General features: G+C 38.5%; 4 protein-coding genes across 4 annotated transcripts; 1 reads left to right on the plus strand and 3 right to left on the minus strand.

Moving 5' to 3' along the window:
• Positions 1 to 3,542: 3,542 nt before the first annotated feature.
• Positions 3,543 to 8,363, minus strand: LOC146462349 (pyroglutamylated RF-amide peptide receptor-like). The gene is made up of 3 exons (XM_085085791.1): positions 8,145 to 8,363; positions 6,500 to 6,732; positions 3,543 to 5,718 (listed from the first exon to the last, which is right to left on the minus strand). The coding sequence occupies exons 1-3, from the start codon at positions 8,206 to 8,208 to the stop codon at positions 4,906 to 4,908; spliced, it is 1,110 nt and encodes a 369-aa protein (XP_084941917.1). The 5' UTR covers positions 8,209 to 8,363; the 3' UTR covers positions 3,543 to 4,905.
• Positions 8,364 to 11,198: 2,835 nt separating this feature from the next.
• Positions 11,199 to 13,613, minus strand: LOC146462350 (rhodopsin, GQ-coupled-like). Its single transcript, XM_085085815.1, has 2 exons — positions 13,494 to 13,613; positions 11,199 to 12,878 (listed from the first exon to the last, which is right to left on the minus strand). Exons 1-2 carry the CDS (start codon positions 13,611 to 13,613, stop codon positions 12,024 to 12,026), a joined length of 975 nt encoding a protein of 324 aa, XP_084941941.1. The 3' UTR covers positions 11,199 to 12,023.
• A 2,783-nt stretch (positions 13,614 to 16,396) lies between these two features.
• On the plus strand, positions 16,397 to 18,501 carry LOC146462351 (uncharacterized). Its single transcript, XM_085085804.1, has 2 exons — positions 16,397 to 16,645; positions 16,758 to 18,501. The coding sequence occupies exons 1-2, from the start codon at positions 16,413 to 16,415 to the stop codon at positions 18,433 to 18,435; spliced, it is 1,911 nt and encodes a 636-aa protein (XP_084941930.1). The 5' UTR covers positions 16,397 to 16,412; the 3' UTR covers positions 18,436 to 18,501.
• A 3,771-nt stretch (positions 18,502 to 22,272) lies between these two features.
• LOC146462352 (uncharacterized) lies at positions 22,273 to 26,955 on the minus strand. Its single transcript, XM_085085805.1, has 2 exons — positions 26,622 to 26,955; positions 22,273 to 23,307 (listed from the first exon to the last, which is right to left on the minus strand). Exons 1-2 carry the CDS (start codon positions 26,692 to 26,694, stop codon positions 23,024 to 23,026), a joined length of 357 nt encoding a protein of 118 aa, XP_084941931.1. The 5' UTR covers positions 26,695 to 26,955; the 3' UTR covers positions 22,273 to 23,023.
• Positions 26,956 to 27,324: the final 369 nt, after the last annotated feature.

Here is a 27,324-nt window from a genome sequence, read left to right on the forward strand (position 1 = left end):
TCGTGCATGGGTGAACCAAGTTATCGACTACAAATGGTGAAAAAAAATCGTCGACAAGAAGACAACAAAGCAGGTTTTCTCTTTGAAAGGAAGACCACTTTAGTTGTAGATAACAAACGCGGAAGCCAGTTTGTCATCGGCAACCCACTTGTTCCGGTGAATGAGTACACTCTGTTTTTTTTATATGAACCTTTTTTATAAGAACGTTGAGGCTGAGATAAACCAAAATTTTAAGAACGTATTAAGAACGTTCCTCAGGCTGAGAGTCGATTACGAACATTATTATTTTTCTAATCTGTATATAAAATCACGGTAACAAATGTAAATTAACCAAAATACTTAAGGGAAGGTTTGTATAACATTAACAATGGTGACACACATCTCGGTTTGTCATAATCAGCAGTTCTTGATACCTTATCTCAGAAGGCAATGCACTTTGACAGGTTTCCTGGTCACGTCCACATTGATTTACTGAAATACATGTAGTGTATACTATGTTATTTACGAACATCTTAAGAACGTTTTCAGCCTCAAATCGCAGAAAAATATAAGAACGTTCAGCCTCAGCTCCAAAATTAGACGTTCTTATAAAAAAAACAGAGTGTAAGTCATCGATTACTTCTGTTCAGTCTATTTTTGCAGCGACGTGCGCGATGCACACATCCGTGTTAGTAAGCAAGTTTCCAGGCTCCCTCAAAACATACAAGTAATCGTCAAGTAACTTCGTGTGTAGAAACACATTACCAAACACTAAAAGTTGTCGATTGAAAATAGTCTCTGTGGAGGCCCTAATTTAACAATTTTGAACAAGCGTCGGCCGGTGTCATTTGGCGGTCGACTTCTCACACTGAACCGGAAGACGATCGATGGCAGACCAGATTGAGACAAAAACAAAATTATAGCATATCCTAGATTGGGCAAGTATTAAAGGGGAAGTATCATGGGGTTTTTAATATCTTTTGTTAAGATTATGAAATAAGACCTTCAACCAGCTGCCAAATAATTCTAGAATGACGAGAGGAAAGAAATCAACTCAATTCTCGAAAGGAACAACTCGTGATCTGTTCTAGAGCATTTTGGAAACAATAATGCGAGAACTTGGAAAAAATTAGCCTAACATTTTTCAAGTTTCAAACCATATCGGCCCACTCTGTCTCAGACCAGAGGCATTAGTCGACAGTTTTATTGCACTGGGGTGATAATTTATAACAAACTTGACAATTATTTCTTTGTTTCTGCTGATAGACAAACGTTTTTGGGTTTTTAAAGGACAGCAAATTTGCGTGACACTTCCCCTTTAAAGAGAGAGTTAAAAGATGTAAAACATTAAAATATGAGAGAGAATTATTTACAAGTTAGGGTAAAAATAATGTTAACTGTAAAGGAGATAAAAGCTGTTTATATAAAATGCAAGATATAAGGATATGAGAGATAGCTATTTACAAGTAAGGTTAAAAATAATGTAAAACATAAAGGAGATAACTAAAGCTGTTTATATAGATTTTACATGTAAATAATATCTCACCACAACATTCAGTAGATCTTACCAAAAAATACACAGTATATCGAAAACATATATCATGCCTTTCGAGAAACGAAGGCGTATTGTTATATAGATGTTATTTGTCGAAAAAAAATTGCCCACCTGAACTGCTTTGGGTGTCTATTTGTGTATTATGTTGGTTTTGAATCGATTCCAAGAAGTCAGTTTAGTTGCTCTGTTTCTAGTAAAATATCAAACACGAGACGGTGTGTTTCATCAGAAATCCTAACACTGAGAAATAGGTTGTTTTTAAAAGAATTTCGAGGTGTTTGGATGGATGAAACACACTTTCGAGTGTTTGATATGGCTTCTCAAATAGTTCTTAATAATTTTTGGAGAAATTCAAGGCTAAAGTTGGCAAAATTTTATGGTAATTAGGAACACATATCCAAACCACGGTCACGGTAGTGATTTTCTTCGCTTTCTCTTGATGAATTGTTAATGAGTTTGAGAACTATAGAGCAGAAATAGTGGAACAAGTGTCCCATAAAGCACTTGGGCCAGGTATGCTGTGCGTTCGGCGATAGACTTTCTGATTCCAAAGAAAAACGGTTCCATTTGAGTCTATCCTTCGTTTTTTAAATAACTGCAGAAATTCGGCGCGCACATCGTCAGTAAGCGGACAGACACATGAATTTGTATTTTTTGCGATGTTGACGCAACGAACGAGAACGGGGAATTTGAAACGTCAATCTGTGACTTTTCAACAAATAGAAAGTCTCCCTTTTTTCATTAACCAATAAGCGAGCGCGAGAGAAGTTTTTGATTTTGGTAGCGTCAGATTTAATAAAAATTTAAGTTTCTCGCATTTTTATCTCGCGTTTTGACCTTAATTTGTCCCTTCTGAATTTTTGTTTTAGTAAAAAACAAATTAGCGTGAGTTTTTCATACGTCTGTCCTGTTATTGATCATGACTTTCGTCATAATATTGTCAAAGAAGTCTGCGGATCCACGAGGCGTACTACTTTGACAATGTTATGGCAAAATTCATGATCAATAACAGGATAGACGCATGAAAAACTCACATCAATTTGTTAAATTTAGCGTCCCTTCCCTGTGTTACAGCCCTAACATGGACCCCAGAGGGAAGGAGAAAGAGAGGCCGGCCAAAAACAACTTGGCGGCGCACGGTAGGAAAAGAGAGGTCCAAAGCAGGGTGGCAGTCCTGGATTGAGGTGCGCACTGCAGCGCAAGACAGGAATCGCTGGAAAGCCCATGTGGAGGCCCTATGCGCCACCTTGGCACGAGGGGACAAGTAAAGTAAAGTAAAGCGTCCCTTCAGCGCTCCGCTTGCAAAGCTCTGCTCCCAATGAATCAGCAATGCGACTCTGATAAATACTGGGAGTGACAGATTTCACAGCTTCAATGACACTGGTTAGGTCCTCTCCTTGATATCTCATTAAATCCGTGGGTTTCGAGTCCAAATACCTGTCGCCTCATTCTTAGAGTTCGCTTGAATATTCCCAATATTAAACCTAGCAGTGTTAATCCAACGACCCAACGTTTTCACCACAGCAGTGAACTCACTCGATATCAATTGGTATTCGAAAGAACGGAAACTTTCTGAATTAATAGCTTAACGTCTCGAGTAAAATTTTGTTCGTATCTTACCTAAAAAAGGTCAGAATATCAACAACTGAAACAAGAGTCGGGTTGTTACTGGGCGCACTTTAACAATCAAGGCTAAGCGTTGTACATAAAGCCTTTATTTAACGAGGGCAGCACTTAATAAGCTACATGTAAGACTTGATAACCTTTTCGTCCTTACTAAATTACTGTCCGCGGCTCATCAATCGCGTTTCCTAAATCATCCAGGTTTGTATTCTGCGTCTCGCATTCACTTGTTGATATAAGCTTTTAATTTGCCCAAGAACTGCTTGTGTACTTTCTAAAAATTTCTGAAACTCTGTGTCGCTTCCTCCTCGCTGTTAGAGACATTTCGTAAGAACTCTCTTTGCCTTCTTAACTCCAGTACATTGGCAGATATAAAAAAATAGCGCAAAACGGACCGGAGAAGAAAACATTCAGAGCTCACGTTCTCTTTGTTTCTGGCACAGCTGACGGCCAGGTTGATTTGAGAAGCCCGAGCATGTTGGACATGAATTTGATCAGGAATTAGGATGATGTTAAAACCCTCAAAAACACATGTATTTCCATGTTAGTTAGAAGACGCTTTTTTACTCAGCATGAATTATGTTTTACTCAGCTTGATTTTATTTTTATTCGGCATTTTGTCTTTAATGGGGAATCTTAAACTTGCATTGTAATTAACATGTGTTTTCTGAGTCAGCATGTGCCTTGAAAATTGAGTATGCATATTTATCTTTAAGGAAATTAAAATACGATAAAGGACACATACATTTTACTAAGTCAGAATCCAATTTGTTAATTGAGGAAGCACAAGCTGGAGTTTACAAAATGTGTTCTCGCGGAAAGCATATTTTTGAAAGGGTATTTTTCTCCTGTTCTCCTCACTCTCTTAAAAATACCACAGAAAACATATACTTAAGCAAGCATAAAAGCTGATCCTTTATGAACTAACTTATTTCCCTTTTTTCTTTTCTTTTGTTTTTTTGTTTTTTGTTTTTTGTTTTTCATGTCAAGTTCACCCAGAAAGGCTAGGACTGAATAATTAAGATGTGCATTTAGGCCAGCTCCTTGATAAATACACGACAGGCGCGATTCCCGTTTGTGCCTATAAATGAAACTTTTTATTACATTGGAGGCCTGATATTAGACCTGATTATATATGTGCCATTAGCTCCTATTTCCTAAAACATGCTTCGTCGGGTCGGTCTGTATGTGCCATTTTTTCGAAGTTTGCGCCAAGACCAACTGCAGAACGCTCGAGGCTGAATCGATTAAAGCAGATGGTATAAAAGCCTAGAGGGGCTTACCTACCAATTAATGATCTCAATCAAAGATACTCCCCCCCCTCCCCCACTATTGTCCTTTCCTCACGTGATCGAAAAACCTGTCTAATAAATGCCACATTAAATTGGTATTGCCGGGTCAATCAGATCCTCTTTAAATCTGACCCTAAGCTTAAGTTCTTTTGCTCAAATGTTACTAACGTAGAAGCTCAAAAAGTAACTATACTCGACTCGACTACTTTTTCACTTAACTTTGCCTTATAGAGGCAAATTCACAATTTGTTTGTTTGTTCGTTTTGTCTTTATCTTTTAAGTTTGGCAAACTAAAGAATACTCTACTGTGAAGTCATTTACAAGGTGCTTCTTTCTCATAGAAATTATGATATTTCGGTGTAAACCAAAGCAGTACAAGCGAACCTGTCTTCTCAATTGGTAATTTGTTATTTAAGAGTTCCCTTGGAAACCATAACGTTTGCTGGTAAATGGAAATTAAACACAGCTCGTCTGCATTGTGTCATTCTCTCTAAGACGAGCAAGAAAATCAAATTCCATCATTTTCTGGCCTGCAGACGCTGACAGGATCTCGCTTCTTGTAGCAGTATGTGAGGACATTCTTGCCTTTCCTCCCATGTTTTCAAGAAAAATTTTTTTCATGGAACTAAATGATTTTCCTCCAACGTTAAAATAGTAAATAAATGGATTGCACATTGAGTTGGCTAAGCCCACGCCATAAGTAATGAGTCGTACTGCATCCATAGGGTTCGGGGGCTTCTTGAGATGTCGCTCCAAGATTCCGTGGTAGACAGCAAACGGCAGCCAGCAAGTTACGAAGCAAATGACAACAATCAGCAACACACGAAGAACTCTTTTCCTTGATCGCTCCAAGAGGTGGGAATTTCTGATTGAAGGGTTCGATTCAGAGGTCACACAAGCAGCAAGTCTCATATTTCTGGTCCATACAACTCTTATTACTCGATAATATGATACCATCATTATTGCAAAGGGAATCACAAAACCAAGTAAAAGTGAGGCGAACAGGTAGATCCTCCTTGATAATGTACTTGCCTGTGTAGTGGTGCAGTAGTACACTGTACTGTTATTAAAATTAATAGGAATCACAACAGCTGAGTGGAATACAGGAAGGTTTTGACTTGTGCCGTACACCCAGGCAAAGAAGATCAACCAAGCTGGTTTCAGATACCATGATCGCTGGCTGCATGTAAATTCCTGCTTCACAAATGTCATGTAGCGATCGATGCTTATCGCTGTCAACAGACTCACGGAAAGTACCGGACCAAAGTGCTACAGAAGAGAGAAAATAACGAGAGTACTAATTTATCCTTCGAAATTGTAATATAAAAAAGTACTCAATATGGTGCGGTGCATTTTGCATGCACACTTAAAGCTGAATTGGGTAAAATAGAAACTATAGCTAAATGGTAGTCAACAGAAGATAGAAGAAGATCAAACAAACAAACAAACAAACAAACAAACAAACAAACAAACAAACAAACAGAAAATGTAGCTTGATGTCAGTATTTGATATTTTAGACCTTTTAATAAAGGTCTAAAATTGACGTTCCTTACATCACATCCCCTTTAGCTCGTCACCATACCGATAAGAGAGAGCCGGTTGCATATCAACCCATGAACCGTAGCTCGCCGGGGTGATCTGTCCGCGTCCACTTTGAGCCTTTTAAGGCTTCTTTACATCTGAGCAAACGCTATCCAACTTATTGACTCTCGTGAGACATTTATCTGAAAACAATTTTATATGGTGATTCAGTTTTCAGTAAATTTGATGTGACCATGGCAACCAGTTTTTGACAGAGAGGCTTTTAGAAAAATGGAGTAGAGTTTTTGTATAAATTTTGATTAATTTTCGGCCAATTTTTGAGATCCAGAAATTCAAGATGGCTAATCCAGAGGGTCGCCATTTGGCAATCATGACGTAATAACCATGCATATGAAGTCATCACTTCCAATTACGGACTTAAAAGAAAATGTCTTTAGACATACTATTTATCCTTCAAGTGTCATTCATGTCTAGATAGGTTTAATAACTGCAAATACTGTATTATACCTGCATGAATCGTGCCAACTTGCACAGGCCACGGTCTCTTGAATGGTACTCAGTGGGGTAGTGAAAGTTAGTGAAGAATGTCAGCGGAATGCACAGCAGACACACCATCAGATCAGAGATGGCCAAGTGAAGGAGAAACAGCTGAACAGAGGATTTTTGACCTCGCCGGCGCAGGGCTGTGACAACTGCCACCACAGTTCCGTTACCAACCAGTCCAACAAGGAATATAAATCCTATAGGATTTGTTTGAAAAGTTAAACATTGAATGGTGTTTGAAGATTAAGGTATGTAGATACAATTATTTATTGAGCAGTTTTTAGCCAACCTAAAACAAACATTGTATCAAGGAGAACAGTTCAGTTTTCATTTCTAGGGATGATACACTATGAGATCGTGTCTTGTCCATCGAAGGAATCACAACTAACTTTTCAATCTTCCTTCTGTAAGTTTTTAGGTCATCATACTATTGCTTTCTAGCCAGAATCGTCATTTCGATCGCGTGTTGTTAATGTACGTCTTGACATTTTGACAGTCTCTCCAGTGACAGATCTGACAGACCTATTAAAATCTGAATAAGTATGTCAAAAAGTACGAAGAATGTTATGAAAGGTGTTCGTCATCGTGGTTTGAAATGATAGCCCAGTTTAATCCTTTGTCTCACGATTGAGTCACATAGATGTGGATCGCGACGTTTCGACCGCTATACTGCTGGTCTTCATCAAGCGATGGTGTCGACTGATTGCTTAACTGTATAAATAGCACCTTGTTTTGTGTTGATTGATGTGTTTCGATCCTCTCTGAAATAAAATTTTCATTGCTTATTGTTTTGGATAAAAATGATTTTTTATAAGGATTTTTTATTTTGCACAATGACATATTTTCCCCCTCGAGGATACTCTTTCATTATTGAAACGAAGACATGTTATCTACGAGGCCATCAGCAAATTTTGTCTGAACAGTGAGTTCATGTGGTTATCTCTTGATAAAGTAAGAAATTTTACGCAAACATTGGTCTTATTTACATACGTGAGATACAGGAAATTTAAATAGGCTGTGAAGAAGGAAGAAAAATTCAGTCGCTGTTTTAAAAAAATCTTAAGCTCAACTTAGCGGATTAAACGAACTAGATTTTCAATGGAATAAATATGGCGTTGGTATCAAAAATTTTGGACTTTACTGAGAGATTTTCGATGAACTTGCGGTTTTGGAAATTTCCGCTTACATGTTAGAATGACACACATTCTGCCGCATATTTTGCGTCGTATTCTTAGGGTTTTAAATCACCAGGGCTCAAAACAATACCGAAAAGGATATTCTGCCAGCAGATAATTTTTCATGGCTTCAATATTGGCTTTCTATTTTAAACTTTTTTTATTTATTGTATTTAGTTGCTTGATAGAGACGCGATTTACTTCAATGTTGAACACTCAACTACATGGCATGGCATTTCAATAACAAGATGAACCCGGCCGAGATAAATCATTTGTTGACTCAGATACAACAAAGTTGTTGACGGAATAGCAAATGTTGCCCACCACTGAGTCCTGTCCGGTGGGCTTTAGAATTTGCACAGTACGGAACAGTCTGGTTAAATGTTTCATCCTGTTATTCGAACATATCGTTCATACATAGTTTCCACACTTACCTAACAATGCTAGAGCAATGACAAATGCGTCACTCTGAACATTCCATGTGGTGTTCTGCTGCATTTTACCAACGACTCCCACAAACACTTAAAAGACGAATGAATTTTGCGTTATTTTATACCAAAAGTTGAACTTGTAGAGTTTCCCTGGCTTAGCCAAAATTATGATCACCTTTCTACAGATGTTCAGTCGTGTGATTTCATTATATTTGCTTTAGTTGACTGCATGACGTCATAATAAGACTTGCAATTGTTTCATCTGCATTTTATGTCTCGTTAACTAGTTTCTCATTTACTTAAAACTGAAATACTTCTACTTTGCACTTTATTATGCATGGATATCATATTTTTAAAATTTACAACACATTCACTAATTAGTATTGCACAAGATCCTAAAACTTAATCTCAACGGGACGATTCATATTGAATTGCATAAAATGAGAACCCTCAATGTTTTCGCAAATGGTAAATTGGAGGTATTGTTATTTCTGGCAAAATACTAATTGGAGCTAGCCTGCGATTCAATTTTGCCGCAAGTATTGTTACTTTGTCTCGTCGGCACCTTTTAATAATTATTGTACACTGACAAACAATTGCAAGTAACATCTGCTTTGACTCAGTTTAGACGTCGTTAAATATGCAAAAGCTTTTTATTTTCTCCGTTTCTCACCCATAGGTGTCACGTTTCTTTATTGGACTTGAAATTTGTTTTGTTAGAAAAGGGCCAAAGCCGAATGAAATGAAAAGAATGAGCCCCAACTATCAGGTCAACTCGGCCTGGTAAAATAAAAGAACAAACAAAACTGAAAAGCCTAGTTGAAGTCTTAATTTTTGTTTTGCCGACCCAAGAAATCTTAAATCAACAGAGTCATGCAAATTTTTGTACATGTCATCGCATGAGGCCGAGTACAATTTAGGATTAATTTTCCCGCGTATTTTCAAAGTTTTCGCAAATTTGTTCCTACAGTGTCATTTCTTCAATTTTTCTGTGAAATTCGTCTTGTTGTTGAAACCATACTGAAAAATAGTTTTAAGATGTTTCATTGTTTTCGTTGTAATTTTAGTGCTCGGCAGTTTTCGTAAACAAGAGATTGTATTTTCATTTTTCGCCTTAGAATATGAGGTTGAAAAGATTAAGTAAGTTACATTTAATGCAGTCAAATCAAACTTTGTTGCCGTTTATGTATTTTTTTAACAGCCGCCTCGGTTATCGAAATAATTTCTTCTTAAGTAACCGTGGCGAAACGGGAAGCGATCTTGTTTCTCTTCGGCTGCTCGGAGGTGAATAGCACTTGGCTAATCACCTCCGAGCTGGCCAATCAGCGTGCGCGAAAAAGTACTATTCAATTATTCGTCGAAGGCGAAATAAATATTGCTGAATATTCCCCGAGACGAATATTCACCAATATTTACTGAGCCTGAGGCGAATAGTTGTTTTAGTATAATTACTCAGGTGATTATTAGAGAAAAACAAGAACCATCTGAAAAATGTCGATTTTGCATGTTTGTTTGTTTCAAATTGTCACGCGTCAATGAACAGAGACGCGCAGTCTGTCGATCATATGCTTAATCGAAATCACATGCGCAATCGATAAACTTCACACGGCCTCAAGCAGAATGTCAGTATTCTTTGACTGCCGCTTCATTGAGACGAAGCACTGACTTCTGTGAATGAATGTTGGGTTTCTCCGACCCGTTTACCAAAATAGATGGAGATGAACCAGGCTGTTTGGTGTAAAACTCGAGCCGGCATCACAAGTGTTAGCGATGCACAATTTGTTGTTGACATGATGGCTTCAGGTAGGAATTATTAGTCCTTTATTGGCTTCACTAAACAAGTACACGGTTGTCGCAGATCAAAATTTTTTGTTGTGAGGCGGTGACTTTGGATGGTGGTCGAGAGCCGCTCGAACCGACAACAAACTAGTTTTCAAATTATAAAAACTGTTTTCTTTTCTCGTCACTGAAACGTAAAACTTAGAGAGACATTTATTTATCTTGTTTACTTCCATGCTTTCAAATTCTGTCTTAAATTCGTTTTGTTTGTGAAACCATTCTGTTAAATAAAGAAAATCTTGCTCGAATTTAACTTAATTTGTTGTCTTCATTTTAAGCCATCGACATCGACAACATGCAATTTACAAGGGTTTTTTTTTATTACAATTAGCAAAATTTTCATATCTTGCCTTCGAAAAGTGTCACCTCGGACTTAGCTGCATCTTTAGTGCCTTTCGGAATTGCATTTTCCGTCATCCTATTTACTTCTTCCTCAGAAATATCAACAAATCGCTAAGCGGCCATTTTGAAAGTTAGTGCTCCCGCTATAATTACCTCTCGCGAGGTGATTATAGAAGGTATGACGCAATCCTCGACCAATTAGATCAACAGGATCTCTATAATCACCTGAGTAATTATTCTAACAACAATTAAACGAAACGTTCTCAACACATTCATATGTTGCTCGATAGTTTCGATACATAGATTAATAACTCTCTATGGGTTTTCCAATTTTCACACTAGCTGGCAAACGTTACTTTGGTTCGATATATGACAACAAAAATAGGGTCACCGCACTGATTTTGTAGAAATTTTACAAAACAGTGGAAAATCGAGTTTCAAATTAGTGGTTTTCCGAGTTTAACGAAAAAGAAGTTAACTTCCTTGAAAAATGTAAATTGAGAATTTCATTTTTAGATAAGAGCAACACTGCAGATAAATATTGGACTTTGCCATCATACACGGCAGAGTTGCGCGCTGTACTTTTGAGACTTTTGAAACACGCTTCACATTGCATTGAATATAGTTTAACTTAATTCACAACCAAAAATGTATAACTAACCATATTTCAACTCTTCGTTTCTAAAGAACGAATTGGGTGGCCCTCTTTTATTACAATTTTGGGAAAAAGATTGAAAGATTAGCAAATCTATTAAATTCTGAATGATAAAACCGTATGGTAACTTCTATTTCAGGGGATGTCCTTAATACAAAAATGAGAAATGGCCCCTGGAAATGAGAATGTTTACTGAAAGGATTCATCACGGTCAACGGAAGGATATTGTGTACTTTTATTTTTCTTCATAGCAGCCATACATGGTCGGGCACTATGGTTAAACAGCACACATTTCACCAAATACACATCGAATACGTTTTGGTCAGGCTTTTAAAATACGACTTCGCTTGGCCTAAATACTGAGCATAGCCACCGTATAATTATAATAATTATAATCTAAAAGCTTATAAGGCGCAAATATCTATATAAATATATTCAAATGCGCCATCCTAATAATAATAATAACAATAAAAAAAACTTATGGCTAAAGTTAAGAAATAGTCTAAGCTAAAAATGCCTTTTCAAGAAGGTGAGTCTTCAGCTTTCTCCTAAACGTATCAATAGAAGTGGATCCCCTGATAAGTCTCGGCAGAGAATCCACTTCTATTGATACTTCTATTGACCGTTCAACACATCCGCTCGTCAGCGCTTTCAACCTTGCCTGATCAATTCGAATATCTCCCAAATGTTTTATGGCGCAAAAATACTATTAACAGAATTTACGTTTGTTATTGTGTTATTGTTTCTTGTCGTTGTTCAGTGGTTGTTTCGAGTGAAAAAGATTGCTTCGGCTATCGCTAGGGACTGGAGTAAGTGGATACGGAGTGCACTTAGAAATCGCCAAACAGAGTTTGCTTTATAACTGATACCCCGTTTTAGTAACGCTCTAATGTATTGCACAGTGTACACCGCTGTCTGGTAATATTAATGAGTTGAACAAAACAAACAACCAAATGATCCAGCAGCACCTGTCTGATCCGATCCTGTCAAAACCAACCTTCGGGCCTGGAATTTCACCGTCCAAGCCTGACACTTATAATTGAAATTTACAATCTGGTATTTATACATTTAACACATTTGTGGCTTTGCATTGTGAAATTATTTGTAGTACAAGCATTGTTGTTTGGGACCCTAAAGGCTAACTCCATCATATTCTGGTTGGCAGGGGATGGCAGGTTCTCGCCTCTTGCAGCAGCTTGTGGCGATATTCTTGTTTTTCTCAGTCCCATTATTCCAATGAATTTTTTTTTCATAGAATTAAATGATTTTCCTCCAACATTGAAGTAGTAAATAAATGGATTGCACATTGAGTTGGCTAAGCCCACACCATAGGTAATAAGTCGTGCTGCGTCCATGTGGTTAGGATATTCCTTGAGATGTCGCTCCAATATTCCATGGTAGACAGCAAACGGCAGCCAGCAAGTTACGAAGCAAATGACAACAATCAGCAACACACGAAGAACTCTTTTCCTTGATCGCTCCAAGAGTTGAGAATTTCTGATTGAAGGGTTAGAATCAGAGGTCACACAAGCAGCAAGTCTCGTATTTCTGGTCCATACAACTCTTATTACACGATAGTATGATACCATCATTATTGCAAAGGGAATCACAAAACCAAGTAAAAGTGAGGCAAACAGGTAGATCCTTCTTGGTAATGTACTTGCCTGTGTAGTGGTGCAGTAGTACACTGTATTGTTATTAAAATTAATAGGAATCACAACAGCTGAGTGGAATACAGGAAGGTTTTGACTTGTACCGTACACCCAGGCAAAGAAGATCAACCAAGCTGGTTTCAGATACCATGATCTTTGGCTGCATGTAAATTCCTGCTTCACAAATGTCATGTAGCGATCGATACTTATTGCTGTCAACAGACTCACGGAAAGTACCGGACCAAAGTGCTACAGAAGAGAGAAAGTAAGGAAATAATTCAGTCAAAAGTACTAATTCATTCCACGGAATTGTAATGACATAATTCAAAGTACTCAATATTAATGTGATCGATACTGTTCGTGACCGAGATGTTCCTTCGTTATCGGTATATGTGTCCATGCGCAGTAAATTAGGCTAAAGTAAAGAACTATCAAAGTTACATGTAAATGTTAATCAACAGATGAAAACAGACGAAAAACAAACACTAAAGCAAAAAGACATCACTGGTTGAGTTTTACTTCAGGTTTACGTTTACTGTTTACATCCCAGTTTATTTAACTTGTGAGGCTGACTGTTAAGGGGTTATAGGGATAAGAGATAACTAGCAAAATAATTTCATGGACTTGGGATTAATGAGTTAGTTTTAGGGATAATTGACTAAAAGTTTGAATTCCTCGTTTATCAGTAAAAAAGAGTTAATATTTTGTTTATAATGGATGTAAAATTAAACATAACAGTTTAAAAATCCAAACTGGCATAATCTATTCATGCTTTTTCTGTTTTTGTTTTTGTTTTTGTTTTTTTCATTTTTGCTGATGATTTACAGCACCCGTGTTCACCCGAGGTTGGTTATCCGTCGTTACCAGTTCAGTAACGAAAAATCTATGCTCCAAGGGTTCTCTTCTCCTGGAGGACTTAAAGTAACCACATGGAGTGTAGCTGGTTCCACGTGACTCAAGTGCTCTCTTTATTCTCATTAACATGGCGGCTGTAAACGTTCTGCAAGCAGTTACGGCATTTTTTTGTTAAGACCCATGAGCCATGAGATGGTCATTTCTGTGACACAAAGACTGGTGCTGAGGCAACAGAGGAGGAAAGAGAAGAGTTGCACAGTAGAATGTGACGTCATCCCGCCAATTGCAACTAGATATGGGAGACGATCAGCCAAAAGCAAAAACTGCTCTGACTATGTCTTCTACCAACGTTCACTAATACCAAAAGCAAATTTTCCTCTGTATCCAACTACCATGGGGAGCAAAAATTTTCAAATAAAAGAGAGTATACATATGAAAATTCATATGTGTGAACTTTGGAATAAAGATTAAATGGACGAAAGATCATCACCCTTTCTATACACAATTCAAGCAGTTGCGAAAAGAAAGCCTGGAAGATCATTCACGGAAACCATGACCTCTGCGATGTCGGTGCAGCGCTGAAACCATCTGAGCTACTAAGCCAACTGGGAGCCGTTATTGTGTGGATTCCTTTTTCCAGGCTTTATTTCACAACTAATTTAGTTATGTATAAAACTGCGATGATCTTTTATCTATAACAAACGTTTTAAATGAACCACCAATCTGACCTCGTAGAAAATACACTTATGTCAGTAGTAAGCGTCATCAATGCGCAATTTGGGTTGCATGCTGCTTCCAGGCCTCTCTATATGAGGCATGCAGCAACAGCTGTCCTATGCGTCAAGCGTAGGATAATTGGTTTTCGTTTTCGTGTTACTTTTGTTTTAAATCAACGTGACTTTTTGCATTAAAAGTAAATCAGACGAAGTAAAGCATAACCAAAGCAAAAGAGACTTGTTTTTGAAACTAAACTGAAGACCACCATAAGGAAGATTACTCTACCCTCCAATTTGGATTAAAACATGGAATAGCAACCCGTCCACGCGAATCAGATCTGATTGCGTCTGCTGAATCTGTATGGGAGCAACTTACACGTAACAACCTGTTGAAGAGTAATTTCCTTTCCATCGAACGAGCCAGAAATGCCCTACGCGCATTTACATTTAACATCTTGGACTTCGATGACAAACGTGTAGCTCAAGATAACAAGCGAATTAAGATCATCAAACACTTGCAATCGTCTAGCGTGATATTGAAACCTGATAAAGGAGAAGGCGTAGTTCTGATCTCCAAACAGGATTACACATAAGCCATGGATAGTTTGTTCTCAGACCGTACGAAATTCAAGCCCGTCAAGACAGATCCCACTCATCGACGTCTTATTTCCATCCAGAGGTACCTTCGTACACTTGTGATTCGAGGCGAACTTGACAAAGAAACATATAAGAACATCCGGCCGAAAAATGTCAAAGCTGCCCGCGCACATGGCCTCCCTAAGATCCATAAAGCTTTTGACCGCCTTCCAAAATTTCGTCCCATAATCGATACAACCGGTACCACGCACTATTCCGTTGGCAAATTCTTAAGTGAACTTCTACAACCACTCACACAGAATGAGAACACACTGAAGGATACCTTCGACGCTGCAAATAGAATCAAGGCAATATCTCCAACCTTATTCACTGAGGGTTATGAATTCGTCTCTTTTGACGTGGAGTCTCTCTTTACTAATGTTCCTCTTCAGCGAACATTAAGAATCATTGAAGATCGAATCTACAACAAGAAGCTTGTCAAAACGAAGCTTAAGAAATCCACGCTTCGCGAACTTATTCGCGATACATGTACGAAAACCGTCTTTTCTTGTAACAACAAACTGTACGAACAAACCGATGGTGTCAGTATGGGTGGTTCTCTTGGTCCAGTGCTAGCGAACATCATCATGACAGAATTTGAGCATGAAATTGTGAAGAAACTCATCGATCAGGGCTTAATAGCCTTCTACTGTAGATATGTGGATGACACACTCCTTCTCATCAAACGCAACACAATCAACACTTTACTGGAACATTTCCACAAGTTTGACCGAAATATCCGTTTTACCCATGACTTATTCGAGAACACCACTCCTCACTTTCTGGATATCAACATTGCCATTGATGGCCTTGGAATTTACCGTAAAGATACTTTTACCGGGCAGTACACTAATTTTGATAGTTTCGTCCCTTGGCGACACAAGATATCTTGGGTTAGAGCACTGATTGACCGCGTACACCGAATCTGCACTCCTAACAAAATTAAAACCGAGCTCAAACTAATCGGACAGTTTTTATCATGGAACGGTTTCCCCAAGCGTATTGCAAAATCGCTAATTAAACGCTTTACTACTATGGCACAAAATAGGGCTCCTTATCATTGCACCAATGTCACCTCCCAAACAAGCCAGGATTCAACTACTATATGGCTTACCATCCCATTCGTTGGTGACCTAACAACACAGCTTACTAAGAAACTTAAGCATAAACTGCGCAGAAGTCTCGTCGACCCGAATGTGGACATTCGAATAAAACAGAAGACCACAAAATTATGCTTCTTCACGAGTACTAAAGACAAAACACCACCATTATGCAAATCAGATGTTGTTTACGAATTCACTTGTCCCGGCTGCAACTGCTCTTACATCGGCAAAACGAACAGAACTCTATTTACTCGCACACAAGAACACGCGCTCACGGATAAAGAAAGTGCTATATACAAACATCTTCGACAGTGTGATAATATCCAACACATTCAAGGCCTGCATAATTTACCAGACATTTTCTCCAATAAGACCGGCCCACCTTCTACGACCACCAAAGAATTTTTCACCGAAACCGTGCGTAGCAACACAAAGATAATTGTCAGTGACGACAATCCGCCGTACGGAAAAAGATGGCGCCGCGCGCAGAATTCTGGGTAGATCGACCAAATCACGTCAAAGTCATGTCAACAAACATGGCCGCGGGTCACGAAAGTTCGTGCGTTGACCTGGACGAAAATGAAATTTACGGTGCGAAATTAACGAAAGACGTCAATTTTTTAAGTAAAGCAGAAGCAATAAGATGGTTAAAGTGCAGGGGATCCAGAAACTTGAGCGACCTCACTTTGAAAGAGTTAAAAGCCAAGTAAGTCTTTAAAGGGCTTCGCAACTTTGTTTCATTGTTTTTCATCGACGATTATGCACGCAATGTTTACATTTCAATTTGACAAGGTTTTTTTCGTATTTATCATCAAAAGAATTCAGATGTACATCAAATATGGTTGGGATAAGAGGCTGTTGGTGGACCCAGAGGGTAAAGTGTCTGAACAAAAAAGAAAACAAAGTCAAAGCGACGCTGAAATTCTGACGCAAACATTGCTCGATGGCGAGGGAACCCCCGCGGACAAGTGGACGACCTCGTTGAAAGGCATCCCTAGCCTAACTCATGCAGCTGTTGAAGATTTTTTCAAACAAACAAACGACAAAAGGCATGTAACGGAGGGCTATGCGTTTTCAAAGACTAAAAAATTCGAGACTTCTGGAAAACAAATGAGAATTAATTTGCTGCCAGGACATGACATGTTTTTGCTGGAGGGACACACCAGGCCGGCCATGAAGCAAGCGAAGGGGATTTCAAAGGGAAAAGGGATTTATTCTTGCTCGATTCTATTCAACAAGGAGACAGGCAGAATTGTCGCAGCTAAGGACAAGTCATGTGCTGCTGGCAAGCGCGGCTTCTGTAAACACATAGCGGCTCTGGCGTATAAGCTGGTAGAAGCAAAAATGTCTGGAGCGAAAGACCTACCGAAGCCTGTTAGCTGCACCGATGTACGCCAGCAGTGGGGAATACCGTCATTGAAAGCGCATCAAGACCCGGAAAAAGAAGTGATGAAGCGAAAGCCATTACAAGAGATTGTATTTGAGAAGCATGTCCTCAGTCGAGATAATGCAGGAGGCAGAAAACGCAAATTACCTGCCGAAGTAAATATCCTTTACAGCTCACGGCCCAGAGGCGAACCGGAAGTAGACCAACAATGTGTTGACATGCTGCGCGAGGAACTAACCAGATCAAAATATCAGCGCTTTGTTTCCAAATCCCTCTTCCTCCGTTCTGAAGAGAAGTCCAGTCCTGGCCCATCATCTGACATTCACAAAGAAAACAGCACATCCGAGCCGAGAATACAAGCGTTTCCACAGCAGCGATCAGAGAGCTGGTTCCGTGATCGAATCGGGAAAGTGACATCTTCAAAAGCACCGGCATTGATTGGACTGTATGGGAAAAAAGAATTTGTGGAAACTTGGAGCTGTGTTATCAACAAGAAACAAGAGCCACCCAAAAACTTCCAAAATTTCCAGAGAGGAATTAAATTTGAATCCTCGGCTGTTAATTGTTTCAAGACCGATAGTGGTGCAAATGTGATGGAATGTGGGATGTTCCCACTTGAATCGGACAGCCGGTTTGGTGCATCACCAGATGGGACATTTCAGGGGGAGTCGTGCAAGAGATTGATCGATGTGAAGAATGGGAACAACATCAAACTATCTGGACTGTGTTTACTTGAAGTAAAGACCCGTGCTGAAGGATGTGAAGAGCCACTGGAGTCGATCAGCGGCACCCACGTGTCTCAAGTTCATCTACAGCAAGTGTGTGCCAAAGGAAATCATGGAATCCTTCAGTCATTTGTTCCCGAATTAAACAAATCTAGGTATTTCTTAATTAAAAATAATACCAGTTTTGTTAATGTTTTTATCCGAGTTTGCTGCGCAATTCTGGACAACAAGCCCTTATCAAGATCTGATGTTAAATGTGATGGCAATCAGTATGCAAAAATTGAAGAGCTGGCCGGACAAGTCCCAGACTTTGAAAACTTGTTAGTCCTCCGGCAATGGGCAAATGCTTTGGCCAAAGGCTGCCGTGAAGTCAAGTTTGTGTGAGAGTACATTAATATTCATAATATTAGTAAAAATAGAGCTGTAACCAAGATAAAACATATTGGATTAAAGAGCGTTCTCTGGTTAAAAAGATGATAGCCTTTAGACTGATAGCCGAAAGCTCATGTTTTTAATCTTTTTAACCAGAGAACGCTTTTTAATCCAATATTCATAATATTAAAATACAAGGCTGAAGGGGCAGATCCATGAATTATGTGAATTTTGGAAGGTGCATGATGCTGACAAATCTTGACAACATGGCAATATTAGGAAACAGTTGCTGATTTTTATTTCTTTCTTATGTCATGTTATGGTTCAGCTAACCAAATCAATGTTTCTATATTGTTATACACATAAATTTATAAATATATATCTTGATTAATGATTCAATTTAAGATATATCATTATAAATTTAAAAAGAAATTATTATCGGTCATGAAATACTTATAAATAAATTTATTTAAAATAAATAATTACATAATTTATCATTACCATTACAACCAGTACTTGCTTATATATTTATATGAAAAGTATTAAGAAAATGCCCATATCAAGGGCTGTAAGCTTTACATTTAGTGTGAGTGGGACAGGAAAAAGCTGTATAATGGCTGGCCCTGTAAGCTAGAGATTCATGTGGTTATGCGACGCTACAGATTCATGACTGTATGCGATGTTAGAGATTCATGTGACTGTATACGATGCTCTGAGAGATTCGTATAACTGTATGTGATGCTAGAGATTCAAATGACAATGCGCAATGTTAGAGATTCATTTTTTCACATGATTGTATGCAATGCTAGAGATTCTTGCAGCTGCAGGTGATGCTAGAGATTCATACATGTATGACTGTATGTGAATTACTAGGGATTCTTACAGCTGCATGCAATGAGATTGAAAGTTAACTCAGGTCAGGCCATGCAGACAGGAAAATATCTGGTTCTCAGTCACAGTCCACAGACCTTGCTGCACTTGATCCGTACATACGCCATGACCATTATTAGCCAAATATTTTCTCAACCAGCCCAAATCCACTCAATCAAAAAGTACATATATTATCTTACAAAGAAAAAAACATTGGTCTTATATAATATTTACAAATAATTTAATAAATTTGATTATGAAAATTACGGGTAGAATCATAGAGAGTCCTAAAGTGTGACGTCACAAATACTAGAATTTTTGAAATTATGGGATTTTTTCATATGATTGGAAAGAGCATGATGAAAAATGCCTACTTGCCAAAAATCAGCATCTTATTGCGATTTGGGGTTGAGATATTTAGCTCTGTTATGCCCTGATGACTCCATACAAATCCTTTTACAATGTTTCGATGTTTCGATGTCCTCATGACACCATCATCAGATCAAAATATAATGTTCAACAGATAACAAGAACATTAATGTTCAAGTTCAAGTTCAAGTCCCTTGGGGCTAGGTGAAGAGTTTTGCTTTTACGCTAATATTCAAAGTGACTCAATAAAAGCAAAACTCTTCACCCAGCCTCAAGGGACTTGAACTTGAACTTGAACATTAATATTTTTGTTATCTGTTGAACATTATATTTTGACCTGATGATGGTGTCATGAGGACACCGAAACATTGTAAATATGATTCTACGTGTAATTTTCATAATCAAATCGATCACTTTATCATGCTTGATAATTTAATAAATAATGCAGATAATTATTATCTTGAAAATAAATATTTATTGCTCTTATATGCATATTTAACTATTTATAAATAATTTAATAAAATAATTATGGAGAATGCTCAATTTTAACATCAGTATTTTGGCTAATATCCTTCTCCCATTAAAACCTTTTTGTAACAATCTCAAATTGAGAAAATAATGTAGGGAGCAAACCTTTGGTACAAGATTGTGTGCAAATATGGGATTGGCACAGCATTAAGTACAATGTTTGAATTTGAGAATTTTGTTATAGTTTTGATGAAATTAAAAATACTTAAAAGAGACCCTGCCAGGGTAAAATATTCCAACAAGCAACATGGTCCAAATTAAGCGACAGCAAAGCCGGAAACGAAATTGTGACAATGAACAATTACTGTCTTCCAATTTCCATCAGCGACACAATGCATTGATAAAAGACCATGACAGGGACACAAGACATATTTTTAAATTTCAAACAAGTGACACATGACCCCCCTCCCCACCCCCCTATAGGGTCTCCTTAAAACTAATTTGAAAATAATTCTTAATTACTCTTCTTTTGAATCAACATCAACTAACTCCCCATCATCCCTAATAAGAGGTGGCAAGAACGCAGTCAGCCAGGAGCAGACCTTCCACAATTTGGATATCAGGTGGAGATATCGAAGTGGGATGTTCCCTTGCAAGATTTTGAAAACTTTGACCCTCCTAATCCCTCTCTCCACATGGACCCTTACTTGAGAGTTCTTCCTGTTGTGCACATCCTCGTCAATGGAAAATTGCTGTTTTCCCTCCAACTTAACCGGAGTTTCCACTCTGACACCAAAGTTGTCCAGAATATGCTGAACAAGAAACCCCTTGTCAGCAAGCCACCTATCTCCCTGGTGTGCATGGGACAAAATACCGCTATCAGACAGGATTTCTTCGTCAGATTTGCTGCCAGGATATATGTCTGAAACGAAGACTGGCAGCATTAGCGGTGAAATTGCAATCAGACCTTTTCCGGTGTTATGGCCTTTGTACTCCGACCAGGTAGCACTTTGCTGGATTACTTGCGATGGTTTCTCAATGAAAAGTTCCGTACAGTCGATAATCAAATATACGTCCTCGTAATCAGGTTTAAAACACCTTGGTAGATTCTTTCTCATTGTTTCCCGATCCGTTGCGAAGCAAAGTTTCCCTAGAAAGTCAGACATTCGATCAATCCAGGTTGAGAAAATTTCGGAGACTTCCTGCTGTGAGATAAAGAAGCGATCAGCCAGGTCTTTCTCCAGCAATCCCAAGCGCAATCTTGTCATGGTCAAAAACAACTCGTCTATGGCACACAGCTGTCGAGGTCTTCCTCTCGAGACAACATAAGAAGGATCTTTTGAAACATTTGAATAGCCATTGTAGTAATTGAGGGAGAAGCCAGGTCTTGGTTTAAGGAAATTATACAAAGCAAGAAATGTCTGGTAATCAGGTAGTCCCGTATAGAATCGCATGTCCGAGTCGGAAGCCATAAACCGACGAACTCCGAACCTCTCCATTTCTCTTCGCTCTTCCAGCTGTCTTATTCGCTCCAACAAACCATCAATTTTTTTCTGACATCCACATTTCCTTTCTTCAGCTTCCATTACAGGCATTTGCACTTGAAGAGACTCGGATGCTTGCGTCTTGTCACTCCGAGACTTCTGCGTAAGATTTTCGCTGGACTGGACTACCGGAATGTTGCCATTGCTCTGCCCAAGTTCCTTTTGCGCTGGCGCTTTCTTCAACAGAAGACACGATATATCTACTGGCCAGACTATCTGGTCTGTTTTTAAGTCACGTCTTGGAAATATGGAAGGGATATTATTACAACCATACTTGTGACCGTCACGAAAGTGTGCGCTGCAAACACGATCACTCGCCCTCCACTTGTAGCATTTCGTTCTCAAATTTATAGCAGAAACCCATTTTTGCTTAAGTTTCCGGTCAGTTGGGAAACTATAAAAAGTAAGTGTCTTGTGAATCCAACTTTTGTGGGGGCAACCCCCAACAGCGCACTTGTAAGGCATTCAGTTTCGTGATAATACACCTTACATTTTGTCACAAATTTGAACGATCACGAAATCTTTGTTTTCATCGATTTGGTCGATCTACCCAGAATTCTGCGCGAGGCGCCATCTTTTTCCGTACGGCGGATTGGAACCTCCTTCTATACAAAGAAGCCTATCACATAAAACGTTCATCGCCATCCTTGAACAATGGCTTGAAGGCCAGCAGAGAACTCTGCTTATTCTCATGACAGTTTTTCTCTTTTTTTTTTGTACTTATTTCATTCTCACGTGCCTATTGATGCTAATTTACCACCCTTTTAGTATTTAAACTTTACTACCGCATTGTCACCTAGTCTGACGATGATATAGAATTATATCGAAATATTACTGAAACAAACCACCGTAACCTTGCATTTATTGCCTAAATATTAGTCTAAATGCACTTATTCGGTTTAACTTTCGTTCTATTTCTCCTGAAAATTATATATAATCACAGTTCGAGTGCGGCAGGGATATTCTGTACTGAAACAGGTAACAGATCCTGCAGATCAAAGTGACCTACAAACATTTTAAAAGTGTTTAGTAGTGCTGCCATTCTCCATGGAGTGGAATCTACACTCCTACAAGATCAACCTCTAAGGTATGCAATCAGTCATACTCAAACTTAAGGAAAACATGAGCTAGACATTTAGTCCATTTGCTGTGAAATTTCTATCGGGACTTACTATTTGTGTGTAGGCAAAAGTCAAACAGAGGTACTTTTAGGGATATAGGATAACTGTCCTCAGAATCAGAGGGACAAGAAATAACTGAAACTCCACCCCCCCCCCTCCCCCACCAAACAAGGGCTTCGCTTGTCACCTAACCGGACTACTGCAAAAGCAGATCTAATACATATCGACCTATTTAATGACTGCAAATGCTGTATATTGTGTGTATTGTACCTGCATGAATCGGGCCAGCTTGCACAGGTCACTGTCTCTTGTGTGGTACTCAGTGGGGTAGTGAAAGTTAATAAAGAAGGTCAGCGGAATGCACAGCAGGCACACCATCAGATCAGAGATGGCCAAGTGAAGGAGAAACAGCTGAACAGAGGATTTGGAGGAGTTTTGTGCTCGCCGACGCAGGGTTGTGACAACTGCTACCACAATGCCGTTACCAACCAGCCCAATGACGAATATGAATCCTTAAAAAACAATTGGATTTGTTTGAAAAAGAAAACATTTAATTTTAAGTGATACATGTAGAGACAATTATTTCGTAAACAATTTATAAGGGTCCATTTACCTATCTTGTTTACTAAGTTATACGGTTGCTACACAAATATAATTGGACTTTCAGTTTCCGTGACCGACGAGTTCGCGCGCTTTTGCTGATCTACTCGCACCTTCCTAGTTGATATTCTTAGTTTTCGAAATTTCAAGGTGAGGGGAGAAAGAGGAGTACAAAAAAAATAAAATTGGGTGACATGTACATGGAAGCATCGACAAGAATTTTGTGAAATTATATTTCAGTGTCAGCCACGCGCCCGTTCTCAAGGTGATCATGTTCCAGGTTAGCTCTCAAAATGTTCTAGACTATAGCTATATTTTTTTTTCATATTTGTGTAGCTACTAGTTTCTACGGAATTCCTATGAGCTAACGTTCAAATTTCATGGAGATGCCGAACTCACTTGTAAGAATTTCAGAAAGAAACGAATAAAAGTAACCTTTACTGATAAAAGACTGTACACTGAACTTTGTTTGGAAAGAAATTTGGAAGAGCCTTTTAGCTCGTACTCGCAACGTGGTCAAAATTTATTCTTTTCACTCATAAATGTGCATTTACTCACCATGCGACATCATGCAAGAGCTTCGTGATCAGTGGCCAATTATAAATAAAGGTTCGAAAAGGTAAATACAAAGAAAACGAGAAAACTATATTTTTATTGAATTAATGGAGAGTACGTCAGTCGAGAAACGCGGAGAAAAATTTGGACCTAAACAAACGGGTTTTATTCCAAACAAGGACATTTTTTGAAAATAAAAGGGGGTTTTCGCTAAACAAAATAAAAACAAGCGATAGTAATGTCGACTGACATTATGATGACTCCATCGGGGGCTTCACACTTGAGCTTGTAAGTATAATCTAAGTGCACTTGAAACCTACTTGAGTGTGAAGGGGTAAAACCTACCAACTTGAACTTTACTTAGTGACCATGGAAACGTTCGTAGTTCAAAGAAGCCGAAGTACGCCGCCAAGTATGGCCAACACCACACTTGAGAACGTACTTGACCAATAGGAAAAGGGAAACCAACTGAAAGCCGCGTGCCCGCGGTGCCAGGACAGATGAACATTTTGCCGTTAACTAAAATTAATAAAAAAAAAATCAAAATGGATGGCTGGAGATGTGCCTTGCAGTTTGAGGACTCCATGCAACAGTCTTTTTTGTACGTAGACATCAAAAAGAAGGAAAAGCCGATACAAATGGTTAAACTTAAGATCTTATTTGAATTTCATTTTTACAGACAGCCTGGACCATCGATTTTCAGTTCAGAAGATGTCGCCTGTTCTTTTGTTTTGTCGCCAAGTACTCGTAAAGAATGAAGTACCTATGCATTTCCTGTAATGTTAAAACTCTCCGAGTTTAAATTAAAGACAAAATGAAGAGTAAACAACATAAAACGTTTTTCCGTTACAAAGGCTCCATTATTTTCCGGCGAGCAATCGCATTTCTGATTTTACCGTGAACGATGATTGACAGCTTGTGCTTCAAGTGTATACTTTGTCACCAGGTGTGAAGCCAAGTTTTCTAAAGTGCGACTTGAGATTTTCAAGTGCACTTGAATCAAGTGCTTACTTGAAACTAACTTAGCTTGTAGTGTGAAGCCAACACATGTCTGACTTACACAACTTTGAAACTGATGACATGGAGTCTAACGTCAGTCGGAATTGTCATACCAATCCCGAGCTATTAATGAACGTCTTGAAAATTTCAGTGATAGTCTGTCCTGTGACACTTCTTTCAGAATTGGTAGTACAGTCGACTCCCGATAACTCGAACCATCGCTAACTCGAACCTCGCGCTTACTCAAACCAAAATCGATTTCCCCTGGATTTCCGTCATACATTTACTGTAATTTTACCCTCGATAGCTTGATCCTCCCGCTAACTCGAAGCAATTTTCGTTTCCTTTCAGGTCATTTTCTATATAATTTTACTCTTGATAGCTCGAACCATGTTTGTCAAGACGTGACAGGTCAAAGCAAACAGTACCGTAGTACAAAACATTGAAGCAGCCGTATGTTGTTTGTCTTTTTTGCATCACACAAAACGTGTCAGTCCAGTTTAGGTTTCGCTGGTTTAGGGCACATTTAACTTCAGCGCATATGTTTTGTTTCACGTTGCGTTTAATACGCTCTGATTTATAATTTACAAATACTGTTCCATTTTCACTCTACTTCGCCATAACTAAATTTGATTAAAATGTATACACTGTATGAATAGAAATACACAGTAAACATCGTTTTTTTTCCTTATTTCCTTGTTCTCAACTCCCGATAATTCGAACCTTTTTCAATTTCCGTTGAAGGTTCGAGTTATATGTATATGTAAATGTTGCACGTACGTACATGTTATTTACCGCATTCCATATTCTAGCCCTTTTTATCTCATTGTTAATTTAATTCTTAATTCACGTCATAGAAGGTATCTGCGGAAGTGTTAACGGCCGATATGGAAAAGTTTCAGTCCCTTTCAACGGTTTTTACCGACAATCAGGACAGGCTTTCTTTTTCGTTGCCAGTTTCATTAAAGCAACGAAACTAGGCGTTATGTCTAAGGCCATCAAAAAATTTTCTCCGAGCAGTGTACGAGTTATATTTCTCGATAAATCGAAAACTTTTACTATAGGCATTGGTATTATTATTTGCACGTAAACCGTGAGCCGGGCAGGATATTTAAATAGACTGTGAAACAGAATAAAGAATTCAGCCACTGTCTTAAAAAATTTAAACAGCTCAATTTAGCGGATTAAACGAACTATATTTTGAGCGGAATAAATATCAGGTTAGTATCACAAATTTTGACCTAACTAAATGATTTCTTTTGAACCTATGGTTCTCCACAGACTCATACTCTTCGGCACATTTATGTTGTAGCGGGAGTTGAAGTTTTAAATCTCACCGGCTTAAAAAAAGGAACGCATATTCTGCTAGCAGAGAATCTTTCGTTGTTTGTCGACTCTTTAGTACTTAAAAATTGCTTGCTGATCGTTTTCAGTTATTCAAACAAGCTGATCTGCTTCGTTGAACACTCAGCCAACATGACATTTACATAACGACAGTGTCTGCTACGGATCATTTGTTAGGTCAGATCATAGTACACTAACTTTGAAGTTGTATAAGAAATGTTGCGTAGTACTGAGTCGTGTGCGATGGGCTTTAGAATTCGCACGGAACACTGGTTAAAGTTTTCACTCTGTTATTGGAACACATTGTCCATGTCTAGCTGTCACTTACCTAACAACGCTAGCGCAATGACAAATGCATTACTCTGAACATTCCATGTGGTTTTCTGTGCCAATTGTTCCATATTGCCAGGTTTGTCGGTTTGACTCCCGCAAGTGATGAATTAAAGCCGCGTTTAAATTTCACCAAAGGTTCTACTTGCAGAGGTTCCTGGACTCTGCCAAAAATTATGATCGTCTTTCCACAGATGTTCAGTCACGTGATTTTGGTATATTCTCTTTATTGGACTGATGTCTTAATACGGCCTACACCGATTGTGACGGCCGTATCCTGCTGTGCATGTCATAACTTGTTTAAGAGAAGTGGTTAAAACTATTATACTCAAACAGGATCTACCAAACCACTAGCCTCCCACGCAGACGTCCTTAGGGTTTCGTCACGGGGAGGAAACGCGTGATTGACATGTACGCAATCTAGTTAAGAAATGTTTATGCAATCGCTGTCCACAGTTCTTTATACACTATTTTAATTATAACAGGGATGTATTTTCCAGAAGGACAAGGGGCAGTGATAAACTTAGACTCCCGTCTGTAGATTAGAATGTACGAAAAAAGCCTTTCTTTATCATGGCTGTGTAATTTTTAATCCGAATTTTGAATCAGATTTAGATTTTCAGTTTTTTACTTTATATGACATTTTATAGCTATTTTTATTTGTACTTAATAATCATTATTATTTCCACTCAATTTAGTTT

The sequence above is a fragment of the Pavona decussata genome, unplaced genomic scaffold (assembly GCF_977016875.1).
Source record: "Pavona decussata unplaced genomic scaffold, jaPavDecu1.1 SCAFFOLD_190, whole genome shotgun sequence".
NCBI lineage: Eukaryota > Metazoa > Cnidaria > Anthozoa > Scleractinia > Agariciidae > Pavona > Pavona decussata.